General features: G+C 43.2%; 1 protein-coding gene across 3 annotated transcripts in view; it reads left to right on the top strand.

The window, feature by feature from the left end:
* acaca (acetyl-CoA carboxylase alpha) overlaps positions 1–14,696 on the top strand; it is a 143,145-nt gene that overhangs the window by 50,227 nt on the left and 78,222 nt on the right. For all 3 annotated transcript variants that reach the window (XM_084320849.1, XM_084320847.1, XM_084320848.1), the window contains exons 15-26: positions 352–455; positions 1,246–1,473; positions 2,007–2,157; positions 2,853–2,987; positions 6,414–6,560; positions 7,425–7,613; positions 8,190–8,290; positions 10,179–10,267; positions 12,070–12,194; positions 12,575–12,688; positions 13,431–13,544; positions 13,844–13,933. In XM_084320849.1, the coding sequence (XP_084176975.1) occupies positions 352–455; positions 1,246–1,473; positions 2,007–2,157; positions 2,853–2,987; positions 6,414–6,560; positions 7,425–7,613; positions 8,190–8,290; positions 10,179–10,267; positions 12,070–12,194; positions 12,575–12,688; positions 13,431–13,544; positions 13,844–13,933 (1,587 nt within the window). The remainder of the gene's footprint in view (positions 1–351; positions 456–1,245; positions 1,474–2,006; positions 2,158–2,852; positions 2,988–6,413; positions 6,561–7,424; positions 7,614–8,189; positions 8,291–10,178; positions 10,268–12,069; positions 12,195–12,574; positions 12,689–13,430; positions 13,545–13,843; positions 13,934–14,696) is intronic.

The following is a 14,696-nucleotide window of genomic DNA, read 5'->3' as shown; positions in this document are numbered from 1 at the left end:
ACAAAGTGCTCGTTTGTGCCACTGAAACAGAAATCTTGCGAGGCATGAGTTGTTGCAGGAAGACGGCACTGGTCAGCAACGTTGTTACATTAAAAGCGAGCTTGGTGTTATCTAAAATAAAAACAGTGGTTCATGTTTGTGCTTTTCCAAATTGTGCCAACAACATGTCGCCCACTTTACGTAGCGTTCATAGACTACTGATACGGACATGCCGTTACATGAGCGGAAATACCTGAGTGGAGGTATTTTTGTATTTATTTTGTATTTAGGTAATTTTTTTAGGCTTTTGTGATGACAACTGAGTTCCATTGTGAAGAGTGTGTAATTGTGTGTCTGTGTATGTGTGCGCAGGCGGAGCGTCCAGATACTATGCTGGGAATCGTAAGCGGGGCTCTCCATGTGGCAGACGTCAATCTGAGGAACAGTGTGTCCAACTTCCTGCACTCTCTGGAAAGGTAATACAAAAAAATATATATATGATATTCCAGAAAAACCTTGTTACTCGCTAATCTGTAGACTATTTTTTTTTTTTTATCCACTTTTTCTCCCATTTTCTATATTTTCTCCCATCCCAATTTCGTATCATCCAATTCAACCCTCCCCTGTCACGAACGCTATTTCTTGCCTCCCACAAGCCGGCTGCAATGTGGACTAAGTCATACATAGCACAAGTCCCCTCCGGTACTTGAGGTAACAGCAGTCGCATCTTTTCACCTGCGCAGCTCGATCTCTCAGTGGCGAGGAGTAACGCGTGGGAGGCTCACGCTGCCCCCGACACTTCCTGATTCTACTGCGCAGGCGCACCAACCGACCTGTAGGAGTCGCTGTCCACAACGCCCGATCCCCACCCATCAGTTTCCCACCCCCTAATACGGCCAATGTGTATTAGTATGAACGACCAGCTAAACTGAAAGCAATGTGGAGCGCTGGGCTCGAACAGGCAAGCCCAGCGTCTCCGTCATTCGTGGCGAGCGCCTTGCCCACTACGCCACGTAGCCGCCCTAGACTATTTATTTATTATAGAAATTGAAGTTTGTTTAGTGGGCATTTGTTTTGTACACATTATTTTCAAATAAAATAATTGTCTTTATAAAAACAAGATTACCGGTAGGTCTTCAAAATAGTAATTATTTCCAAAAGCGAGTCTTATAATCAGGGTTGTTATATATTTGGACCGATACGGTACATTGAAAATTGCCTCGTAGTGAATATATTGACCGCCGTTCCCCTTCCGACCCGGTCCAGGGGCCAGGTGCTGCCGGCGCACACGCTCCTGAACACGGTGGACGTGGAGCTGATCTACGAAGGCACCAAGTACGCGCTGACGGTAACGCGCCAGTCACCCAACTCCTACGTGGTGATCATGAACAACTCCTCCGTGGAGGTGGACGTCCACCGGCTCAGCGACGGAGGCCTGCTGCTGTCCTACGATGGGAGCAGCTACACCACCTACATGAAGGAGGAGGTGGACAGGTACCTCGGAACAGTACTGGGAACTCTCGTGGTTTAGAGCGGTGGTTCTCAAAGTGTGGGGTCCTTGATGGGACACAAATGCGAATAGTTTAATTTCACTAGAATTGTATGCACTAGAAGTGATCACAATGATATAATTCTGATCAGAGGTTTCTCTCTCTCCTCTGTTATCTTCCTACCTTTTGTGGCAATTGTTGGTTATTTTCTGGAGTCTTTTTATTATAGGGGTGGAAATGTTAAACGTAATCTAAACATTGTGCATGTTGTGTTTTGCTTCTGTGAGTTACATTATGTTTTTATTTTGTAAAAAGACAATTTAGCAGTGGGGGCAATGATACTCATTCAAATACCTCTTTCTTTCTTTCTTTCTTTCTTTCTTTCTTTCTTTCTTTCTTTCTTTCTTTCTTTCTTTCTTTCTTTCTTTCTTTCTTTCTTTCTTTCTTTCTTTCTTTCTTTCTTTCTTTAGTTTGTTCATTCTGTCTTTTGTTCTTTCCTCCTTTTATTTATTTATATGCATTTGTTTTTGCCTACAGGTATCGCATCACTATTGGGAACAAGACATGTGTTTTTGAGAAGGAGAACGATCCGTCACTACTGCGCTCACCCTCCGCTGGAAAACTCGTCTCGTACACGGTGGAGGACGGAGGCCACGTGTTTTCTGGCCAGTGCTATGCTGAGATAGAGGTGTGTGTCTGTTCACTTTTCATGTGTAACCCTTCCCCCCCCTGAGACTGCTCCCCTAGGCCAGGTGTTCTGGAATGTTTTTACAGAATCGTATCACTCAAATAGGGAGGTGTAGTCTGACGTCACTTTAGTTTCCCACGCGGTCCACCCGTATAGGGATTTATCATTGGCTAAATGTATTATCGGCTATTGTAATAATTCTGCCTCATGAACATTGGCAAGCTTTCCATTTTTGCACAAAATGAGTTCCCTTCTATCACTAACATTATTATTTAAGCATTTTTGGTTGAAATAAAGTTATAAGGTTTTAAATTTGTCGTTAAAAAATAACTACACTTACCAGTAGAACGCCTGTCGTTCAGTGCTGTCGCCTAATAAAGCCAGGAGTCTACGCTGTGGTGAACAAAAACATAAACATTGTTATTTTGCTACTATTACGATTTAATTGCAAATGTTTTCATGTTGAGCTATATATTGTGGATGAATACACACAGAAAGGTACACCATGCCAATGTTCATGCTTTATTATTTGGAAATACAGGAGGGTGGACCGCACAGGAAACACCAATGACGTAACCACTACACCTCCCTATACCTTTCAATGACCGAGTGACATCGTCATTAGAATGTTCTCGTATCTGAAAAAGTACACCTGAAAGGGTTAATGATACTAATAAACTGTGTGTGTGTTCCAGGTGATGAAGATGGTGATGACTCTGACTGCGGTGGAGTCGGGCTGTATTCATTATGTGAAGAGGGCTGGGGCCGTGCTGGAGTCTGGCTGTGTCATCGCCAAACTACAGCTGGATGACCCCAGCAGAGTGCAACAGGTAGCTCCCACCTTTTAGATGGATATGTAAGGGATTTAACAACTCCTCATTCCCAAAGTATTCATGCTAATCAACCTCTGCATATAGACCTACTCCTATCCGAGCTCCGGGAGGGTCATCAAAGAGAAGCCGCCTATTCTCGGTCCTTGCCCCACAATGGTGGAACGAACTTCCCAGCCAAAACCCGACCAATCTTTCGCTGTTGACCAAAGATGCAATTCTTCAATCAATATCTATTTTTTTTTTTTAATTATATCTAACCTTACTGTCATGCACTTGTCCTAATATACTAACTTACACTGTAGCACTCAACACTTTGATGAACATTGTTACTCAGCTGATAGAGTTGTACCCTTCCTGCTGACTTGTTGTACAAAACTTGGAAGTCACTTTGGATAAAAGCGTCAGCTAAATGACTAAATGTAAATGTAAATATAGATTCAGACATGGCAAAATCCACAAGCAAAGCATTGGTTTTGTTTAGCAAATGATAGGCAGCCCAGTGCGGTTGTGGGTCGTTTGTCATTTCAGTGCATAAGTGCTCGAGCATCAACGTTAATATTCCCTCTCATAGTCAGTACAACAAGGACATTCCCAATCTTGAACAGACATGAGGCAGAATTGTCAAAGAATTATCCAACACACTAGGCCTACAGAAGGATGACTAAAATAAATAAATAAAGGGAGGCAAAACAAAATTGCAATAAAGATAGCAAGAAGGTTATTTATTAAGTATAGTGTATAAGGTTGCACAATAGTTTAACGTTGAACACGAAAACACACACGCATGCACACACACACACACACACACACAGTGGAACAGAGGACAGAGCAATAACATATTATTGGACGATGCGTCGGTTTCTAAGATGGTCCCAAGCTTTCACTGGAAAATTATTTTTATAATTAAAAAATGATTAAACACATGGTGGCGCTGTGCCCCTATACCAGGGACAGCCCTGGGCCCTCATTTATCAATGTTGCGTACGCACAGATATGTGAGTAACCTGTGCGTACGATCATTTCTAAGCAAAGTGTGGGACTTATCAATTTGAACATGTGCTTGACTTTGTGCATATATATACGCACAGCTCCGACCGTGCGTACCTGGCGCCCAGCGGTAGAATATGGAGACTGCAGATGCGGGAATAAGCTTTTGTGCATTACTTCCAACACTGGCGCGTGTTCTGTATGACCCGTAATTCATTATAGTTAATTGTAAAATAGCGACAGTAGTGTAATTATAACGGGCTCACGCTCGAACAAGAGGTTGGCCTGCTTGTTTGGCACAGGGGGGCAGACGCAGAACACCCACCTCCAAACACGATTAAATATTGTTTAAAATAAAAAGCGAAATACTATTTTGTGTCATGTTTCCAAATAAGATTGGTCACAACGAAATGCTTTCTACTTCAATTTGTTGGTTAGAATAGATGACCTCCGTTGAAACTTCACTGAGACTAAAAGACAGTCTATTTGTGAGCTCTCGCACAGACGTGATAATAATAATAATAATAATAATAATAATAATAATAATAATAATAATAATAATAGCTTCATTTTATATAGAGCCTTTCAAGAGACCCAATGTCGCTTTACATGGGGGGGAAAAAATAACAAAGTAACAAACATAGTGGACAGACACAACATATAAATATATACGATGGGATTCAAGTTCGTGTTTTTATTGATCACATAGGCAGGCTATACATAGGCTACATGGCACGGTCCATCGTGATATTGGAGATGGATCGAGCAATAGACTGTTACTGTCTGTACCACCCATGTAGCTGTCAAAGCTCCATCACAAATGCAGTTATGTGAATAGAAAGGTTCTTGTATATGCTCTCGTATTATTGTTTATATAGGCTACTAATACCGACATCAAAATAGATTGTATGCCTCTACAAATCATATGCAGGTAGAAAATGTATGGAAATCCGTCGCGATTTGGAATGAAATTGACGGAGAACTTTAATCCCTGGGTATTAATCGAACGAAACGAAGAAAAAGCAGTCATATTCCAGCATGGTTATTAATGACACCAATGGCAAACAGTGGTTAACGGTCTTTATTAGTGTTTGCGCTGCCCTGAGGCAGCAATGGTCTTTAAGAAGTTAATAGATGTCTGTCAGCCTGTCGCGTATTTCTCCCAGGCATTCGCTCGGCTTAGTCCACTTTTCCACATTTCATGGGGGTGTTTCATGACCATATATGGTTAATTACGGGCGGTGCTATATGCAAATACGTAAAACCGTGCACAAGCGTAGAACAAGTGGCATTTATCAACACGGGAGTGTGCGTAGAACCTGTGTACGCACGTGTGATAAATCCCGATTTTTCTGTAGGTACACACATTCTAAATTCTGTGCTTAACACTTTGAGTGCCACTCACGAGATTTCTCTGGTTTTTTTATAGGTGGTTGCATGCCACTCACGAGATTTCTCGGAATTATTATTATTATTATTTTTTTTGCGATCTGAAAAATTATTGCATCACCCGAGCCTACCCGAGTATAGCCGAGGGGCGCCGGCGATCACTGTGGAAAAAAGCGCCCCCTGTCGTCTCCCAGATGACATAAGTGATTTTGGAATGGACTCAATGAAAATGAATGGGGAAAAAAATCCGGTACTCCACATTTTCCAGTTCACTGATCCAGCCGGGGTTACTAGAGTTCATTCTGGAGCCTCAGATCCCCGCGGATCATGGAGTTCTACTGTATCGCGTTGGATCCATACACGTATCGATTTTTTTCGAATGGTGATCAGGAATTGGAATATACCAGTTGGATACCATCTGATGTCAGGTAAGGACTCTATGTTATCAGTGGTAGGATAATCAGAGTAAGTTTGATGAAGTTATAAGCTGTTTTGTGAAATGTCTTCTTTCGGTTTCACTGTAAAAGTCCGTGAGGAAATCAACGGAGCGATTATCAGTGCGCGGCCGTAATGTGCGTGCGTGCGTGCACGTATAATATTGATCATCTAGCGTTTATTTGAAAACGATTCATAAAAAGGCTGACGAATATCAACGTTGTGGAATATTCCACTAAAAGACTATTTTCATAGAATGCTCCAGAATGAGCTGTTTTTTATATCAAAACGGGGGCTTTTCTAACTGCTCTGAAACGGCAACGACGCGATAAAAAAACAATCTGCCTTCACAGCACTGACTGGAAAATAGTCTTTGATAATGCGATGGGCAGATTAGACACATAGCCATAATTTAAAACATAGATTAGGCGATATTAACCTTAACATTGGCGCCGATGGTGGCATTCAAGCGGTAAAACGGAAAACCAGGCGTGGCGCTGAAAGTGTTAAGAATGAAAATAGAACACTTTCTAAGAATTGTTGATAAATGAGGGCCCTGGAGACTAGCTATGTCCTTTCTTGCATTACTCACTGTGTTTTTGTCCACTACAGGCTGAGTTGAACACAGGGACCCTCCCCACCGTCCAGGCGGTGGCGCTGCGAGGGGAGAAGTTACACCGGGTCTTCCACAGCACACTGGACCACCTGGTCCACATGATGAACGGCTTCTGCTTACCAGAACCTTTCTTCAGCGGCAAGGTAAGACTTTTATACCCTGTACTTGATGTGAGAATTGTGATGTATTTTTCCCACATTATAGAATAAACACCAGGATTGAGATCAGTTCATTAAAGAAATGTAAACCGAAATTGTCATTTACTTGCTGATGATGGAACATCCATTCTCATGGACTTGTCAATGGGTTGAATGATGCAAAGTTTTCATGGCAAAAAAAAAGTCAGTCAGGCGGAAAAATTTATACAGCAATATATCGCAATATTTTGTGTGCCAATATTTGATACAGTGATGCTATTTTTAAAGAAGAAGAATTGATTGGAATGAGGTGCAAATTTTTTTATTTGACTGAGGTGAACAGACTGAACATTTTATCTTATTAGATAATACAGATGTATACTATTGCAGATGGTAACAAAGTTTTCCGTTAGGGGAAGGGGACATAATTAATAGTTAAAAGTTGTGGTCAGTGTGTTAAGGAGACACTATGCCTTTTTTTAAAGCATTGTTTCATGTACATTTGGCCAATGTACATAATGTCAATTATGTGAATAAATACATCATTCCTGCTTTTTGCCTTTTTTACGAGTTATTTTTTCTTCTTCAGTTAGTATTTCTTGCAATATATTGATTATCACACATATCGTGTATCATGATATTATCGTTATCAAGGGCCAAATATCATCACAGTATCGTATTGTGAGTCACTCCTATCGTCCCACCCCTATTCCCGAACCCACTATAGTGAAAGTGAATTGATCACAACCCTGATACACACATAACACCAGAGATCCCAGCCCCTTCATTATCTAATCTGTGTGTGTGTGTGTGTGTGTGTGTGTGTGTGTGTGTGTGTGTGCCTGCGTGTGTGCCTGCCTGCCTGCCCAGTTGAAGGAGTGGGTGGAGAGGCTGATGAAGACGATGCGGGACCCCTCTTTACCCCTGCTGGAGCTGCAGGACATCATGACCAGCGTGTCCGGTCGTATCCCCCCTGCCGTGGAGAAGTCCATCAAGAAGGAGATGGCTCAGTATGCCAGCAACATCACCTCTGTGCTCTGCCAGTTCCCCAGTCAGCAGGTACCACACTTTAGTGGATTCATCGCTTGGTTCCCATCTCAGTCGACCAAGACTTTGTTACTTTGTCTTATTAAATTTTTTTTGTAATATGTTGTTGTTTTTGTCCATGCTGAATGAGTTATTTCCTGGAGGGGGAAAATAGGTACCTCTGCATGATTGCATGTTGGAAAACGCAGATTTGTCTATTTAAATTGACTAATGGATTAAGTCGATTCCTATGACTTAGAATCGGCGGGTGCCTTGTGCACAGCCATGCACTCCATCCAGGGTGCAGCCAGAGCAAGAAGAATTACAACATTTCAAGTATTCCAGTGCAGGGTTATTCAAATCCACTTTAGTTTTAATTCATAGTCGTAAATAAAAACATACTGTGTAGGAGCAAACATGTTTCGCATTGTGGCTTCCTCAGGTTCACTCTTCCATGCGCTGACATGCACTCTATCTTGAAACACGTCTTTAACAGAGGACAGCCCTACCACAGTTGCACATTGTACGTAACACTCATCCAAGGCTCTGCTAAGTTAGACATGTGTTGTTTTTCCTGTGTAAATAGCAATTGTTCTCCTTCATTCACAGATCGCCAACATCTTAGACAGCCACGCCGCTACTCTGAACAGGAAGTCGGAGAGAGAGGTCTTCTTCATGAACACCCAGAGTATTGTCCAGCTGGTGCAGAAGTGAGTACACCATTAACCATGGGACCGTTTATATTTTGCGATTCCTAAGACTGGTCCCGACTGTCTTTGACTGTAGTTGATTTTTAGAATTGGAATTATAATGTCTTTATTGCCAAGTAAAAATGTTCACATATGTACCAGGAATTTGACCTCTGCATTCATTAACCCATCCTAACCTGTCAGTTCTCTTTTGAAAAGAGAATTTGAATCTCTCAATGGGATTTCCTGGTAAAATAAAAAATTAAATAATACTTTTTAGTAGCAGTGGGCAGCCGCAGTCTGGCAGCCCGGGGGAAACTCCAGTTCAGAGTAAGCCAGCGCCTTGCTCAAGGGAAATGTCAGGAGTATGTAACTTTCATGGTTCGATGTAAACATGCAGTAGCCTGAATGGTGAGTCCACTGTGATCGTTTGATACCTACAGTAGTCTCCAGATTGAAGCGCACAGTACACCTCGCTGTCAGCGCCTCAGAGCACCTACTGCACTTTTCAAATGCAAACGCTTCAAGAACAGAACTCACTCCAGTCCTTCCAATCAAGTTGGTATCCCTCTGTCCTTCTCACGCCAGGGCGAGTCTATGCCTTCTACAACGCCGCTCGGTTTCCGGGTTCCTCTGATAGGCCACGACGCCCACGTGACCCTACACGCCCCCTTATCGCGGCCAGTTCTCGGTGCGGGCTCGCTCTGAGGGAAGAAGGCCGGTCATATTCATTTCTACATTTTATACATAATATCCCAGCGTTTCAACCAGCTGCACATTATACTCCCATTATGTGCTCATTAGAAGAAAATAATTTACGCATATTGGTCAGGAAATGGCGAAACGCTAACGTTATAAAATACCCTGACATTGGGTAGAAATGTAGCATGGTTAGGGTGACCTATTGACGGGTCTGGGAGAGAGATGCGCGGGGGGGGGGGCTGCTTCGCGCTGACGCTGCCCGCCTCGAGGTGCACACAAGCGGCCGCGCGTCTCACATCACCAGCCACACCTGAACGAATCTATCCCCCCCCCCAAATCGGCAGCCCCTCTCGGCTAGAGACATTCGCCCTATATTGTGCCATGCAGTGCATGTGTGCACTACTGTACCTACTATCTGTTGACAATTATATATAAAACGATATATTGTATATAATATATTTTAGGCAGTTTCGTGGCATGAATTGCATTTCGCTGTATTTCTTGTAGTCTACAGCGAAATGCAATTCATGCCACGAAACTGCCTAAAATATATTATATAAAATATATCGTTTTATATATAATTGTATCAACAGATAGTAGGTAGTGCACACATGCACTACATGGCACAATATAGGGCGAATGTCTCTAGCCGAGAGGGGCTGCTGATTTGGGGGGGATAGATTCGTTCAGGTGTGGCTGGTGATGTGAGACGCGCGGCCGCTTGTGTGCACCTCGAGGCGGGCAGCGCCAGCGCGAGGCAGCCCCCCCCCCCCGCATCTCTCTCCCAGACCCGTCAATAGGTCACCCTAACCCCGCTACATTTCTACCCAATGTCAGGGTATTTTATAACGTTAGCGTTTCGCCATTTCCTGACCAATATGCGTCAATTCTTTTCTTCTAATGAGCACATAATGTGAGTATAATGTGCAGCTGGTTGAAACGCTGGGATATTATGTATAAAATGTAGAAATGAATATGACCGGCCTTCTTCCCTCAGAGCGAGCCCGCACCGAGAACTGGCCGCGATAAGGGGCCGTGCTAGCATAGGGTCACGTGGGCGTCGTGGCCAATCAGAGGAACCCGGAAACCGAGCGGCGTTGTAGAAGGCATAGACGCCGCCAGGGCACCAACAACTAGCTATCCTCTTGGTTTCCGTTTTACATTTTCTCTGACTGTCCCTCACCAGACTGCTCTCGTCTCTTACCAGGTACCGCAGTGCCATCAGAGGTCACATGAAGGCTGTGGTGATGGACCTGCTCAGACAGTACCTCAAAGTAGAGGTCCAGTTCCAGAACGGTGAGACCCCCCCCCCCCCATCCTCCATTCCAGATTTATTGATTTGGCAGGGTAGAAACAGGGTTCGCACAAGGTCCTTGAAGTGCTTAAAGTGCTTGATTTTTTTACCCAAAAAAGTCAAGGCCTGGAATTCCTTAAACAGCCCATTCTTTAACAAGGTGCTTACAAAGTCCTTGAAATTCAAATCAACCATTCGCATTGAATGTTTTGTTCATCCATGATCAAATTGTTCTGAATCAAGAAATGTTTTTTTTGTTCTGTTTTAATTAAATCTGACGAGTCGCTGTCTCGTGCACTCCATTTTCCTCTTTTCTTTTTCTTTTTTTTTAATCTACTTTTTCTCCTTATTTTTCTATTTTTCTCCCATCCCAATTTCGTGTATCCAATTCTCCCCTCCCCTGTCTTGAACCTTGCTCGACTATGCCCCCCACTGGTTGGTTGTAGGGAGGATAGAAGCCTTGCATCACGTGTTCCCTCCGACACACGAGGAGGCAGCCTGTCACATCTTTTCACCTGCCAGCACGGACTCTCAGTGGCGAGGTGTAACGCATGGGAGGCTCACACTACCCTCGCCACTTCCTGTCTCTGCTGTGCAGGACTCCCCCAACCGACCTGTAGGGGTCGCTGTCCACAACGTCCAATCCCCACCCATCGACTTCCACCCGCTGACTCTGCCAAATGAGCCAGTATGACGGCCGGCCCAAGCCGAAGGCAATGCTGACACCGGGATTCGAGACCGGAGTCTCTTGCATTGGTGACGAGCACAATCTCCGCTACGCCACCCAGCCGCCCCCCTCCTCATTTCTTTTTCGCGTGTGTTGCTCTAGCTTGCTCTAGCTGGCCAAGAAAATGCTTAAAAAAAAACAGCATTTAAAAGTAAATTGTATCCTTCGAGTGACATCATTGAAATAGAAAAATAGTGCTTGGAAAAGTACTTAAAATTCCTTGAATTTCATTTTGCAATGTCTGTGGGAACCCTGTAGAAAGGCATCCAAAAAGAGCATTTAGACTTGACACCAAAGCCAATGTGAATATTTGAGGTGTGGGTGGCGGCTCCACCTGGCAGTAGGGTCTATGCTGGTCGGGGAAACAATGACCTCCACCCAGTGTACTTTAATACAGAGAGTCTGTATATGTAAAGGGAAATATCAGCAGATTAGCTTCAGCCACAGTGCGGTGTCTTCCAGGGGTCTCTCAGAAGGGTTAAGTTACACTCTAGGAGTGTTTCATGCATGCATGCATTCATTTATTTATTTTGAGTTTATTATAATTTTTTGGACCTTATGGTATTCTTGTTTTTTCTTGACTTATTGTGTTGTTTCTTCTTGACTTGTTTAAAGAAGACGTGTCTCTGTTAAGCACTTTGAGTTGCACTCCGTGTATGAAAGGTGCTATATAAATGAAGATTATTATTATTATTATTATTATTATTATTATTATTAATATCCACTTGAGGGCGCTGCTTCACAATAAAACATGTTACCCTCTAGGCTTCAGTTGCCTTTATCCTTGTACTAGCCAGTTTTTCAGTTCATTGTTCTGTTCCAGCTTATCTCAAACCATGTGAACACAGCCTTGCTTTATGAGATCGGTCACTTGAAACATGAGCACATTTACCCCCTTCCTATGGTCTCTTGGGCACCTTTATTACACAATAATAATAATTCCCTCCTGTTTGATACCCACTTTGACCCTTTGGACCTCCCACTCAGGGCAAACCTCCCACAAGACCTAGTCGTCGGCAAGGTTGAATTAGCATGAAAGCCCCCTTACACTGGAATCGGATGTGTGCTTGTTTACAGGACACTATGACAAGTGTGTGTTCACGCTGCGTGAGGAGAACAAGGGCGACATGGCCAACGTGCTCAACTACATCTTCTCCCACGCCCAGGTCACCAAGAAGAACCTGCTGGTCACTATGCTGATCGTAAGTGTTCTTACAGACTTTGGCTTAGATTAGATTAAAATGTATCGTCATTATACAGCACGCACAAGTACAAATACGTTTGGCATCTAACCATGTGTGTCCAGGACCATCTACCTGTATATCTCATGTTATGTGTCCAGGTCCATCTACCTGTATATGTCATGGTATGTGTCCAGGACCACCTGTATATATTATGTTATCTTCCCATGTGTCCAGGACCATCTACCTGTATATGTCATGGTATGTGTCCAGGACCACCTGTATATATTATGTTATCTTCCCATGTGTCCAGGACCATCTACCTGTATATATTATGTTATCTTCCCATGTGTCCAGGACCATCTACCTGTATATATTATGTTATCTTCCCATGTGTCCAGGACCAGCTCTGTGGCCGCGACCCCACGCTGACAGACGAGCTGATGGCCATCCTGACTGAACTCACCCAGCTCAGCAAGACCACCAATGCCAAGGTGGCACTGCGTGCCCGACAGGTCAGGCAATCTACCTGGATTTTCTGTCCACAAATTTGTCTTGCATCCCAATTGTACCAGAGACAAAAAAAAGCTGAATTTCTGTATGGCGTCTTATCGATCTCCAAATATGTATAAATCTATTATGAATGAATGACAACGGCCAGTGAAAAGTAAGGGTATTTTTATCCACAGTTAATGTTTTGAGTCTCCATCAGTGTCAGAGTTCCACTTTTATTCCAAGTAGCTTATAGTACTGTAGGTACATGCTTTACACTGTGCTATGTGTTGCCCCAGTGGGAAAGAAACCCTCAACCCTTGACAGTACTAGAAGAAGTAGAAGATGACTTTATTGCCAATGAACACAAGGCAATTTAAATTAGTCTTTTCTCATATCCTTCCTAGTTACACATACACACAGTCCCCCACACTCATCAGAGGTCAGAGCGCAGGGTTGCCCACAGTGCAGCGCCCCTGGAGCAGTTTTGGGGTTCAGTGCCTTGCTCAAGGGCACTTAGACAGAATGGTCCGTAGATGTAATACCAGTCACTATTCAGTCGCCAGCTCACAGCTGGAATACACCCTCCTGTAGGGGCCGGGGATCGAATCGGTGACCTTTCAGGTTACTGGCCGGCCACTTTACCTAGGCCATCCTGCCTCCTCTAGAGACCTGCTCTGATCTTTTGACCTATACAGGGAATTGTGCCCCAAATCGTGACAGTAACAGTGCACAGAAGTAACTTCTCCATTGATGTTTCCCCAGGTGCTGATAGCCTCCCACCTGCCCTCTTATGAGCTCCGACACAACCAGGTGGAGTCCATCTTCCTCTCTGCCATCGACATGTACGGCCACCAGTTCTGCATCGAGAACCTGCAGGTATGGACTGAGGAACTGGACTAGCTTCCATGGGTTTATCGATAATTAAAAAAAAACATTTGCTATCTTAATCTTAACATTTCAGAGGTTGTAATCGACCATACATCGGACACATTGAGTGAATAAACCCCTTTTAACAGCACTTGATCCGCTGTTTTCAGGCTAAAACCTTGCATCTCCAAAAAGAGTCAATTATTAATCCGGAATGAAGAAAAACTTCAGCGACAAAAAAATGTTGGCTTTGGAAATGTAACCCTTCAAGAGTTCATGCTGATGAATTGTCTCTTCTCTCCCAATAGAAACTGATCCTCTCAGAGACATCCATCTTTGACGTGCTGCCCAACTTCTTCTACCACAGTAACCAGGTAGTCAGGATGGCAGCCTTGGAGGTGAGAATGTTTAATAATATAATCTACTGAAAGGCACTTTGTGTTTAGATTAGATTAACATTTATTGTCATCATACAGCACAAGTACAGTACAACGAAAATAAGTTTGCATCTAACCAGAGTGCAAATGTAAATTGTAGTAATATACAATGCACAGGTGATTAAGATGGATATATATATATACAGTATACTGAGTGCTATATACTATACTGAATACTACATATGATATACTGAGTATTACTGAACTTCAGGTCTTCTTAAAGAAGTACTCCACCAAAAACAATTAAAGTTGATTTATTCTGCCCATAAACTCTCAAATATCCCATTAATTCATTCATTTAATTTCCATAATTTCACTGAACTGTATTTAACACTTCCTGGATTCACATCATAATGACATCACACAACTGCTTACCTCATTAACTCTCAAACCAAATGCATTTCTACAAGACAAGTTTATAATTTTAGGATATGTGTGAGAGTATTGGCATAATAAATAATAAAATGGTGTAAAGTTTTCCAGCCTGGGACCCATAATAAGAGCTTCAGTCTCTTTCATGCCCCGGGGGCTTCACCAAAACAAACTGCTACACTGTCATGTGGGGGACGCACAGGAAAACAATCCCTCAAACCCATTCGGTGTCAACCAACCCACAGTTCCAAAGAAACACTGCGTTATTTGGTTCTGACGAGTAAGGAAAGGACGTCGGCTGGTCCATATATCACAGGGGCTCTGAACGTTTTTATGACTTGAGGGTCAATTT

This window comes from Notolepis coatsorum (assembly GCF_963971535.1).
Source record: "Notolepis coatsorum genome assembly, chromosome: 8".
Taxonomy (NCBI): domain Eukaryota; kingdom Metazoa; phylum Chordata; class Actinopteri; order Aulopiformes; family Paralepididae; genus Notolepis; species Notolepis coatsorum.
The sequence above is the reverse complement of the archived record's forward strand: the minus strand, read 5'-3'. Positions and strand labels throughout refer to the sequence as shown.